This window comes from Ipomoea triloba, chromosome 15 (assembly GCF_003576645.1).
Source record: "Ipomoea triloba cultivar NCNSP0323 chromosome 15, ASM357664v1".
Classification (NCBI taxonomy): domain Eukaryota; kingdom Viridiplantae; phylum Streptophyta; class Magnoliopsida; order Solanales; family Convolvulaceae; genus Ipomoea; species Ipomoea triloba.
The window spans coordinates 25114290-25126824 of NC_044930.1; the positions used below are offsets into that span (position 1 = coordinate 25114290).

The following is a 12535-nucleotide window of genomic DNA, read 5'->3' on the forward strand; positions in this document are numbered from 1 at the left end:
TAATCTTATAGCCGTCACAATTTTGTATAGAATTTATAAAGATAAATATAAAAGTTAAAGCAACTATTAATTTATTTCTTTTGTCAAAGTAAATATATATGCCTCCCATTTTGTGAAAATGTAGTGCCCACATAATTTAAGATTAAAGTCTAAGAATATTCAATTATTAATATACACATTTCACTCACAAAATGACCTATTCCTTATTCATACAATTAAGTTGAAACAAATCAAATCCCAAAGCAGCAAAAATTACATGTCAGGAGGCACAATGGAGTGCAAAATGCATTAACAAAAACCTCTGGTAATCCAATCAGAAACGCCGTTACAAGCAAATTTCTTTCAGTTTTTTTTTTTTTTCCAGTTGAACTCTCCAATTCCTCTCTGAAACATAAAATTACAAGAAAGAACATGAACAAGGATTATTTCTAAGGATACCCGAGGTAGCCCAGGGAATGCCTAGGATAAACCAAACTTGGACAAGGTTGATTGAAACAATTCCAAGAAGGCCTGAGATGTACTCTGATCATCGGCTTTGATCTTTACTTGTGCTTTGCACGATGCTGAATTAGTTATGCACTCTACCAGATAGGTGCATTCGTCGTTTGCATTCTGTGCGAAGAAGAAGAACTTGAAGTTGGGGGCTTGACCACCTGAAGCAATGCAATTGATTGAATTGGCTTGCATGTGCCTGATAAGGGCCTGAGTAGTTGTTAGTGCTGCCACTCCTTGTGGATTCATGGGGATCTCCTGAACAATTTAGAAAGGAAACAAAAAGACGTAAAAAAAAGGAGGAAGCCTAAAAGTCACAAAAGATTTCGGATTTATAATTGATTAGTATTCACCAGCTGTCACAACATCCATTTAGTATAGCATACATAAGCAAGAAAATGAAGACAGACAGACGCGCATAATTAAAATCTGAACCTGTGATATTGATATTGGAAGTTGTCGCCATTTCTGCTGGAAAACGTTTGCAGCCAGAACAGCTTTAGGATTGAGAGATAACGCAGGAGGGGGAGGGGGAGGAGCAGGGGTTGATTCAGTTGGCAATCCTAGACCAAGTAGATCATCGATGGCGAAACTAGCTGAAGGTGCATTTGTAGTAGTTTTGTAATCTAACGATACCAGATCCATTTGAGCCTGTGGAGCACTATATTCTGAACCGTTGTTGCTTGGTCCCTTGGTTTCTTCACTTTCAGAAGTACTTAAAAGTAATTCCTTGTCATTTGCCTCAACTGTCTGAGCTGAGGCTATGTTATCATTCGACTCTTCCCCAATAGACAAATTCCCAAGTTCTTCTGAGAAAGCAAATGGCCCTCTGTGTTCCTTATCAGTAAACATGTATGAAGGCTGCAAAAGTTTTGGTGTTAGTAAACCTCAAAAAGACTAATTAACAAGAGATTCAACTTTTTCCTATACGACAGTGATCTGGTGTGTTGCATGTCTTGCAAATTACAAAAATTAGACAAACAGATTCAGCCTTCAGATGAACTCATGTCATTCTTCTTTCTTGCTGACTAAAATGGTCTTGATTTGACATTTGCAGTTCATGTACAGCTAAAGTGAAATCACTGGGGTTCTTTCTACAAGTTCATTTTCATCTTTCCTAGGTGTCATCGTCATTGGATCAATAATCACAGAAGTATTCTTGATAATAAACCCTGAAAATAATATCAAAATTACCTTCTGATATACAACAGCAAGACTGTTAAATTCATCAAAAATACGATCTTTGATTTCACTACTTTGTGTATCAGCAAAAACAGAAACAGCTTGTTTTGGAGGATTCACAACACGTTCTGCCAAAGAGACATTGTATTGAAGAAGTCTGTAGTAGAACAAAGCCCTATCATGAACATCCTGCAATTGTCTAGGAGTTAGGGCAAATGTATATAATCAAGTCAAAACCGGAAAAACATACTACTCTAGTACAGACCTGATGAAAATCATTTATACCAGCAGCCAATGCAGCACCCAAAGCCATCTGGGTCTCTGGTGGTCTTCTCAGGAAACATTTCATTACTGCTGTTAGTAAATGTAGGCGAACCTGCATATTACATTGTGTGTATTACTGTAAACACCATTGCAATGCAATACCCCCCATGAATATCTAGTCAAACAAGAGTATCTTTAAACATTTTAAGAATTGAAAAAAAGTTACTTATGAGGCTGCGGTAAATGATGCTTATTACCCATGCAAGTATCAAGTATGCAACACATGAGATACAAAGTTCACAGAGTGAGAAGCTCAATAAATAAACTAAATAAAATAAAACATATAAAAGAATAAGAAGCCAGTTCCATCAACAAAACATTTTGGCTCATGAAAATGCCATTCAGATCAGAAAGATGCATGTAGTAGTTAGATTCTCTTGTGCGAAGTAGGAATGATGCCAAAGCAACTTTGTGAAGAAAGTAAATATATGAGCGTCCTACACTCCTACTAAAAGAAATTAAGTGTGCCTAGGAATGTGATTGCTGACTTTCCAATCATGTAACCACCTTGTTTTCATCACAGAATGGCCATTAGTCAAAAAGGCCAGTATCTAACAGTGAATCATTCACATAAATGTATGACAAAAAGGCATTGCTTCATGGAAAGTTTGCAATGAATAAAGATGAAGTGAAACCTAGCTTGGTATTACCTCTGCAGAGTGCTCCTCTTCCCAATTCTCAATAAGGCTCTCTAGTATGTAAGGAGCATCCTGCATGTCTTGAGCATACTCCCCTAACATCCAAATAAGTGCAGCCTTGGCTTTGGGTTCCTGGATATTTTTGCTACTAATATTCCCAACAACTGCTATGCAATCATGACTCCATTGAGGATATTTTCGGAGAAGATCTTTCACAAGTACCTAAAAGAGAAAGCTCAAAACTTTTCATCAGGCCATTAGTAGCGTAATGTAATCTTTATGCCACTCACACATCATATACCAAGATATACATTTTAAGATGCATATACTCTTACCCTAGGGGTAGTTAAGACAATTTGATTGTCCAGTACCCTGGGGGAACTATCATCCCCTTAAGGTTTAAGCAACACAGTAAAAGACGCACCCTTCCCCCTTTTTTGGCCTACCATAAGGGGCAAAGGGGATGCTATAGGTATTCACACCAGAAGAGGCCTTGGGGTGAATAGAAAACATGCAAGGTTAAGATTTCCACCTGCGTGTGTGTGTACATATACTATACCTAATACTGGAAATCAAACGGCTGAATATGCAATAACATCTATAGCTTACCAGAGTCTCAGCAGTCACGTGATCCTTTTCCATTTCCAAAAACTGTAGCAGCCGATCAACAATAGCATTTACATCATACTGTTGTAATGCAATTTTGCCAACAGCCCTAATAGATTCCCTTGCAATAGGAATATCCACATTTGCAGCATATTCACATAGTTCAGTCACTGAAATGGATTTAAAAAGGTCAACTATAAGACAAATTTGCACTGTTAATGGGGAGCATAAACAGCCAATATTACAGAGGAAGATTAGAACATAGGGATTTCCTTCAGTTTGCTTAAAATATTATGGAGTAATTTACATCTAATAAGGTCTGAAAGGATCAATAGTTAAATCTTTAGCCTAGGAAGTTGTTTCCTTGTACTCAAGAATAATATAAAAATGTTTCGTTCTCTGTTTATCTTCTTCTACTGCTCCTATTATAAGTGCCTTTCTCTTTAGCTGTAGCAGCTCCAAGAGCACCATAGACCCGGTATAGATAATGAACCATAAAAGCATTAAAATGGAAGATATCAAAGCAATTTTTGAATTGAATAATTCATGTCATACTAACCTATTTCGTAGGTATTACTCTCGTTAGCCACAGCAGTCAACATCTCAAGCTTCAACTTTTTCACATAAAAGGGTTCATTGTACTGGCAGTAGAAGTGTTTGTAGTCTGATGAAAATACATAAGGTGCACGCATCACTAGTAGATGCAGGTGGCTTAATACCGCATAAGATTGCTCTGGACTTCCTGAGCTCACTAGTGTAAGTAGAGGGGCTTTAATGCGCTCGTACACCTAAATAGAAATATCAGATAAAGGAAATTTGCTGAATCAGCATTGTTCCATCTTTTGCTTGCATAATGCCCATAGTGCTTATATGAAAAAGATAGATGGTTTAAAACTGAAACAAACAGGGAGGGAGAAGTCACAATGAAAGGAACCTTCTAAACAAGAACAACTTTAGCAATACTTACCCTAGAGCCAAACTCAAAATTATCCAATGTTCTAAGGCAAATTTCTATAATTTCTGCAGCTCCCAATAACTAGAATAGATATCCCATTATGCAATTAGAAAAAATGATTTTATTACCAGCAAAGTTTTTTCATGAAATTTATGAAAGTAAAAAAACTTATGACCTCTGAAAAGGGCCTTTTAACTCATAATTTCATCCAGAGATTTTGAATAGTCTAGATCTGAAAAACAGAATACTGGCTGGTGCAAAATATCTGCACCAATGGCAATGACAAGTGGATTTCACAAAACAAGGAAAATAATAATTGTGCAAGTAACAGAGTCAAATCTAATGGAGTATGGGTGGTAAAGTAACATTGAGAAGACATCTTCAGATGAATGAGAAAATCAATAAAAGGTTTAACACTGGAAGCACTCTGATAAAGACAAGTTCTCCATCAGTCAAGGAACACTTATAACACGTATTATTATAGGCACCTGTTGATGAACATCAGTCATGGAGAGTGTCAATTGTAGGAACAGCTTGATTGTTGCTAAGACAACAGCTCCATTAGCATGTTGTAGCCTATCTTCGAGAAGATTCATCATATCAAATATCTCATTACTATCTGAGGGAACATATTTGGTAACCAACTCGATAACAATACATTGAGCCCATTCATTGAATTCCTTTATCCTACACAAAACAATATAGAAAATAACTTTCTCATGCCTCAGTTGAAATATCCAAACATGAAAACGAAGATGGAGAGGTCACAAAAAGGGGAGAGATAAGAGCATCATAACAGTGGAAACAGGACCATTATATTTTGAGCACACTTCAAGTCTAGAGTGCAGGGAAGTGCGGAAAGAAAGAGGGGTGGGGGAATAATTTGATGCTATTACGTACAATGTGATCTTTATAAAGAAAGGTTTATCTTCCTACCTCAAAATAAAAGAATAAATATCACTTCAATATTACCTATTTAAAAGGAAATATATAACTGGCTTGCTTAGCAATATCTCTCTGTCCCTTGATGCTTCCTCAGATTTAGATCCTTCCAAACTCCAAATCTCTTGTAGGGCAGATAAACAATTGGCAACAACCTGATGAACAAGAAAGAGGAATACAGTCCAAGAATCTGATTTGAATTTAGAAGTCTAATCAAAGAAGTTTAATAAGTACAGGACATATATGTATGCATGAATCTAAACAACTGAACAAATAATATGGTCACATGTGCTTTCAGCTATTTAAACAGAGGTTGAAGCTATGTTACAGCACTGGAATTCATCCATTTTTTTGTGATCAATTTACATTATAAGCATAAGAATGAACTAAGTGGAAGAATTATCTATACAATATATGACTATATCTAGAAGATGAAAGATTATACTTTTAATGAAATTGTATTGGATGTTTTTTTAGAATCTAACTAATAACTATGTAGGCAGTTTCAATCAATTATCCTAATAAAAAAACATGTCTTTGAAGGTTCAGATTTCAGATGCTCAAACTTCAGTCATTGACCATAGAGAGGGCTACTGATTTCCTTTCAAATATCCAAGAGCTGCTTAAAATATGCAATCACCTTTTCTCTTCATCCTCTATAGGTTTACTTTAAAAGGGCTTAAATGTAGCTAGACTGCATGAATTTTAGTAAAGGATTTCATAAAACTGTTAACTTTTATAAACCTAGTCTTAGGCAATATATTTAAAACTGAATCTTAAGTCATTGGTAAACATTGAATTTTTGGTTCAACCAAGTTCAACAGTCAAGTATATGTACTTTGCTTACACATAGTATCAAGATGCTCATAACAAGTTTAACAACATTTAACATAGTCAATTTGCCAATTTCCCCTGTTTCTTAAAGGTGGAGAATTTTCCCACAGTAAAAGTTATAATTAAAAAAAAAAAAAAAAAAAAAAAAAAAANCTTCAAGTCTAGAGTGCAGGGAAGTGCGGAAAGAAAGAGGGGTGGGGGAATAATTTGATGCTATTACGTACAATGTGATCTTTATAAAGAAAGGTTTATCTTCCTACCTCAAAATAAAAGAATAAATATCACTTCAATATTACCTATTTAAAAGGAAATATATAACTGGCTTGCTTAGCAATATCTCTCTGTCCCTTGATGCTTCCTCAGATTTAGATCCTTCCAAACTCCAAATCTCTTGTAGGGCAGATAAACAATTGGCAACAACCTGATGAACAAGAAAGAGGAATACAGTCCAAGAATCTGATTTGAATTTAGAAGTCTAATCAAAGAAGTTTAATAAGTACAGGACATATATGTATGCATGAATCTAAACAACTGAACAAATAATATGGTCACATGTGCTTTCAGCTATTTAAACAGAGGTTGAAGCTATGTTACAGCACTGGAATTCATCCATTTTTTTGTGATCAATTTACATTATAAGCATAAGAATGAACTAAGTGGAAGAATTATCTATACAATATATGACTATATCTAGAAGATGAAAGATTATACTTTTAATGAAATTGTATTGGATGTTTTTTTAGAATCTAACTAATAACTATGTAGGCAGTTTCAATCAATTATCCTAATAAAAAAACATGTCTTTGAAGGTTCAGATTTCAGATGCTCAAACTTCAGTCATTGACCATAGAGAGGGCTACTGATTTCCTTTCAAATATCCAAGAGCTGCTTAAAATATGCAATCACCTTTTCTCTTCATCCTCTATAGGTTTACTTTAAAAGGGCTTAAATGTAGCTAGACTGCATGAATTTTAGTAAAGGATTTCATAAAACTGTTAACTTTTATAAACCTAGTCTTAGGCAATATATTTAAAACTGAATCTTAAGTCATTGGTAAACATTGAATTTTTGGTTCAACCAAGTTCAACAGTCAAGTATATGTACTTTGCTTACACATAGTATCAAGATGCTCATAACAAGTTTAACAACATTTAACATAGTCAATTTGCCAATTTCCCCTGTTTCTTAAAGGTGGAGAATTTTCCCACAGTAAAAGTTATAATTAAAAAAAAAAAAAAAAAAAAAAAAACATAAACTGACCTGAGGATCTGGGTCATTAAGCATCAATTGCTTAAGTAATGTGGGAAAATCGGCATCCACACAAGTTGAAGCAGAGATATGGTACAACTTCAAGACACCTATTGCAGCAACTGTCCTTACATAACCATTTGAGTCCTTCAACCCTGAACCCAATGGTCCAACCAAGTACTCCACCAAATTTGCCACTCGAAGTGAGCACAAACTCCTGAGAGCCAAACCCCGAATCATTGGGTCCTCATCCTTACAGTCCCTCTGGAGAAAATTTATTGTCAAAAGTGCAAGATCAGGATTGTTCTTTGCATAGTTCCCAACATACAGGTAACACATCTTTTTTAGCACAATGTCCGAGGTCGCTGAGCACATAACCATTTCACTAAAAACCGATGACACATCAATCCCAATCGTCATGTATGAGATAACCTTCTTGAATAGCTCTCTTTTTGAATCATCAGCCCCAGGGGCTCGGCTCCCTGCCAGCTGCCGAAGCTGCATTTTCAAATCTGAGACCTCCCCTTTCCTGACCAAATCAAAATTAGCATCATGGCTCTTAGATCCACTATAACCTGAATCTTCGTAACTTTTCAAGTTCGAGAGATAAAATTTTCCAATAATCCTTGCCATCCTAACACACAGTAATCTCTAACAACAAACATACAGTAATCACCAATTCAGAAAAGATCAAAATTCACATCAAACTACAGCTTATCATAGCCTGAGCATCGTACTTAAACAGCAAAGCTAGAAAACATGCACAGAATCATCGCCTTTAAGAAATATTAATTGCAGAGCAGAATAAACTCAACAATTTCTCCGGATCAATTTAGGCTAAATCGAGGCTCTATGATCACATTAACACAAGTAACTGAAGACCTTTTCCAAGGTCAATTCAACAGAGTGGTTTGACCCAAAGGCTTTATGAATTCAACTAAAAATATCCAATTCAACACATTCCTTATTGTATTTGACGACAATTACGGGCCTATTTTAAAAGCAATTTAAAAATTAAGGAACTCTTCGAGTTCTCCATCCGAGACAAGGTAACAAACAGTATATAATGCATCTACGCATACACATCTGGATATACATACACACAGAGAGATAGATAGAGAATTGATACCCGGAAGGTTGAGAAGGAGAAGGCGATCGCTGAGCATTAGCTGGAGGAGCCATGTTGAAGTCTCAACAGTGTTCTTCTTCTTCCTTTGGCGATTATAATTGAAATGGATCTCTGTCGTGCTGCCAAATCGACAACAAACGATTGAATCTGAAACCAAACTCTTGTGACTGAAGATTTTTGCTCAGCCAAAATTACTAACTTCTTCGATTGCCCAAAACTTCAACAAATTGTGAACGTACACCCTATTACACTAAAACGTTACATCACAACCCATCTAAGTTTTCTAATTAAAACTAGTACTATTCTCTAATTAAAATATATATATATTTAAATATGCCCAAATTTGTTTAATTGGTAGGTGGAAATTGTCATACTAAGGTTAAGTGTTCATGCTGATTTTATTATTATATGTGATTCTATGAGCTTACATATGTCACAAAAGTGTTAATTAGACATTATATTTGTGTTAATTCTATAACGAGTAAAAGAAAAGCGTATTGTAGTGCCGAAAATGATAATATGCGTTAGTTAATTAATAATTGTATGAGATATAGTAATATCAAAATAACCTAATTAATAACTGTAATGTTAAAATCAATAGTGAATGAATATGTAAGATAAAAGACAGCTCTAAAAAGACATATAATAGTTCATATGATTTGCATATGAACTATTACATGTCTTTTAACTGAGAATTATTATACCTGAAAATTATGCATTGGAACAAAAACTAGGATACTAGAAAATTATAACTTGAAAAGATGTCACTACATATAAATAAGAGGAGACATTACCTTCAAATGACACCTTTAATTTTATCTTTCTTTGAAAAAAAATTCCTTCATGGTCTTTTGAAAATCTTGCTTTTGTAATTGTACTTTGGAGCTAGCTTGTGTGTATTTATACTATATAATGCAATAAAGCTATCTCTATCCAAGTCAAGTTTCATTAATTATTTATATATGATTTCTCCTATTACTTATATATATTTTGTTGCTTTATAGAGCTTATTCATATTATATATAACAGAGTGTTTAATGTTATTAATATTTCATTTAGACATGTTTTAAGGTTATATTATAGTATTGATTCTTACTTCTTCCTTTTGAGTTTTTGTTTTAAGTTACTTTTGGGGTTTTTGCTCATTTTAGTTGTTATCATAGGCAGTGATAGGGCCATGCCCTCGCGTTATTTTATTGAGAAGATATTTGTCCAAGAAAAATTCATTTTTTGGTGAGGTTTTAGCTCAAGAAGAATAAAAATTTTGGCAAGCTAGTAAGGAGAAAGGCATGGTCGCCCAAGTGAGGGGTAGCGTTGATTGGACTGACAGAACAAGGAGGGGAAACTGTCATTGTCGCGAGGTTGGGACCGCCCACAACTGGATGTCGCTCGGCTTTCGCAGGGGGTCCACTGGCTTCCCCTAGTCGCGATGTGGCTAGCATGAGCGATGTGCCCGACAGTGCAGCCTAGCTTGTGCCCCACCAGAAGGTAGTGTTTTCGCCGAGGGGGTCTGAAGTGCCCATGATTGGCCAACGTTCGGCTAGCTAGCATAAGAGCCCGTCGACCTCCTTTGGGATGGCATGGCTAGCGGGGGAGGCGCACCCCTTAACGCAACATCAACGCCCCACTGCCGAGGGGTGGTGGTGAAGGCTCGCAACGCAACATTAAGCATATGGCGGGGGTAAAAAAGCATGAAGGCATGAGAAGGTTGCAATGTACATGTGTGGGAAGAAGGGAGAGAGAAGGGACACCATTATGAGTGCAAATGGTGGTTGTTAATTTTTTTTTTTTTTAGTGCTATTGACTCTGCTACAATGTAGTATCTGTTCATAGCTACTTTCTCAACCTACTTAATTAGATATATGAATATGTATGATTGGTGGGTTCGTGACTTGACTTAAAGATTATGACTGAAGGCGGCAGCGTGCAGTGAATGGGGGTTCGAATTCTACTGTAAGAATGTAAGGGAAAAAGGTTCAAGATGTCAGAGTCACAGAGGTCTGGTCAGATTGGATTTGACCGATGAGTTGATTGTGCGACTCACGATCTACTTCAGTGCGGTTCTGTGTGCTTAGGATTAGTTGAGATCACATAAGTTAAAAAAAACATATATAATTAATAATCTATCTTCCATATTTACAAATCATGCTTATTACTTTCTCATGAAGTTTGACTGAAGTTACTTACAATTTAAATTTTTTTATAATATTAAATGTATAATTAATACATAAAATTTATATATTTTGAAACTATACTAAAAGTATTTATTAAAAATAATAAGAAAATCCTAAAGAAAAACAAAAGAATGGTTGGTTTCAACAATGAATACTAAACATGATCCATAAAATGAAACATGATGAATATTTAAATGTTAATAAAATATTAAAATATATAAATACTTTCCATCAACATTTTGCTAACATATATAAATAATGGATTGCGTACGTAAAAACTAAGGCCTTATATGATTAGTGAGCTAATTGCGCGATTCACAATTTATGCAGTAGTTCTAAAGGCGGAGCCTTATAGTATTAAGATTAGTCAAACAAAGCTCTGATTACTTAAGTATTTAAAAAAAAAAAAAAATTAAAGACAAAGGGTCAAATGAAATCACCAATCTCTAAAACAACAATGGCTAAAAGTTATTTGTAGAAGAGCGTAGTTTCCGGGGATTGAATGGCTTCAAGTGATTCCTTGTCCACGTTGCAGATAGAAATGAGGGATTAACTGTATAACTGTATGCACATATATATACATACAAGCTTTTGCATAACTTGTATTCAATATCATATTTTTGTCATAGTAAAACATACACTCGTGATACCTGCGTAGCTACATTCCCCGGCCGGCGGTGACATTCCTCACAACGCGCCGCCGTCTAGGGAGCACAGTGATAAACGCAAATATATATAAGTAAAGATGGGGGACGGCGACAAAGAAAAGAAAGAGAAGAAAGATAAGAAGAAAAAGAAGAAGGAGAAGAAAGACGGCGATGATTCATCGTCATCGTCTTCTTCGGACTCAGAGGAGGAAGAAGAGAAGAAAGAAGAAGAACCAAGCGAAGAGTGTACCATTATTACTTTAATCCTTAGTATTATCGCTATGCTCCTGTCTTGTTGCGTGGGGTCCGGGGATGATTGATGGTTGACGGATATATATGATCAGATCAGAATAATAATGGAGGGTGAATGATATATAGAGTTGTGTAATGGCAGATAAATCTCGATCTAGGCTGGCTGTGTTTTCGAATCTTAGACGTATTTTACTAATTTTGGATTATTATTGTTGTATTTTTATTTTCTTTGAATTCGTTTATATATTATGCCATTTTTTGTTTTGTTATACTTCTAATAATATAATGCAATTTTGTTGTTTCACAATGGCTCCACTATTATTTGTATTCCGTGAAATAGGATTAATAATTTGAGAGTTTCAACCCGATTTCGTTGAGAACATAATTGATACTGGTGGTTTGTTTCAAGCAGGACCTGAAAATGTAGCGTTAATTAAAATAAACAATGTCTTTTGCTTTGTTGTTCTTTTTGAAACTTGTTTAGCAGATTAGTTCTGGTAGGGTTGACATGTTGTCTCTTTTTTAATTTTTGTTTTTAAAATGATTTATTACTTTTGATTTTTTATATTTGAAAATTTTGAAATATTTTTATACATGCACCTACGACTCTACGAGTGTCTTCAATAAGCGGTTGTCTCCTTCATGAACAGTTGATTGAATGTTGGGCTCTCTATGTGTTTTTGGGCAGAAACAGTGAGCTTATCATGTTATTTGATCAATAGGCCAGAGCCCTCACTTGGTGTTTGAGGAGATTTGGTTTAGTAACCTTGTGAGTTTTGATCACTTAAGAGTTTTTTGTTGTCTTGGCAAATAAGTGCATATTTTTGGGCTTCAAGAAAGCTGTAAAAGGATACAAGTTTTTGGTTCATGTAATCAAGAAGGTGGTGATTAGTATTTGATGAGCATTCTGTGTTTTAGCCGAAGAAAGGCACATTAATAGTGAATATAGATCGAATTCCTTTGATTGAGAGCATATTCCACATCTACTTTTGGCCAGAGATAGACCAAGACGCACCAATGTCAAACCACCATGTATGAGTTTGAGGATATAGTCTCAACCAGGAGAAATATAAATGGATGGCGGGTGTAATTGAGGAGATGAAGTCTTTAAT

The 12535-nt window shown here is 35.3% G+C and overlaps 1 protein-coding gene across 1 annotated transcript; it reads right to left on the reverse strand.

Annotated features, from left to right (window-relative positions):
- Positions 1-156: 156 nt before the first annotated feature.
- LOC116006585 (beta-adaptin-like protein A) lies at positions 157-8582 on the reverse strand. The gene is made up of 11 exons (XM_031247018.1): positions 8351-8582; positions 7234-7750; positions 6270-6394; positions 4686-4884; positions 3802-4030; positions 3246-3412; positions 2649-2858; positions 1940-2050; positions 1687-1863; positions 928-1353; positions 157-750 (listed from the first exon to the last, which is right to left on the reverse strand). Exons 1-11 carry the CDS (start codon positions 8401-8403, stop codon positions 460-462), a joined length of 2505 nt encoding a protein of 834 aa, XP_031102878.1. The 5' UTR covers positions 8404-8582; the 3' UTR covers positions 157-459.
- Between the last annotated feature and the right edge of the window lie 3953 nt (positions 8583-12535).

Bases quoted from the DNA above. Each gene is read 5' to 3' on its own strand.
- LOC116006585 (XM_031247018.1), bottom strand. From the start codon at position 8,403: ATGGCTCCTCCAGCTAATGCTCAGCGATCGCCTTCTCCTTCTCAACCT. The intron at 6,395-7,233 runs GTCAGTTTATGT...CTTGTTCATCAG, and splicing joins TTAATGACCCAGATCCTCAG to GTTGTTGCCAATTGTTTATC. The intron at 1,864-1,939 runs GTCTGTACTAGA...AGACAATTGCAG, and splicing joins GTATAAATGATTTTCATCAG to GATGTTCATGATAGGGCTTT.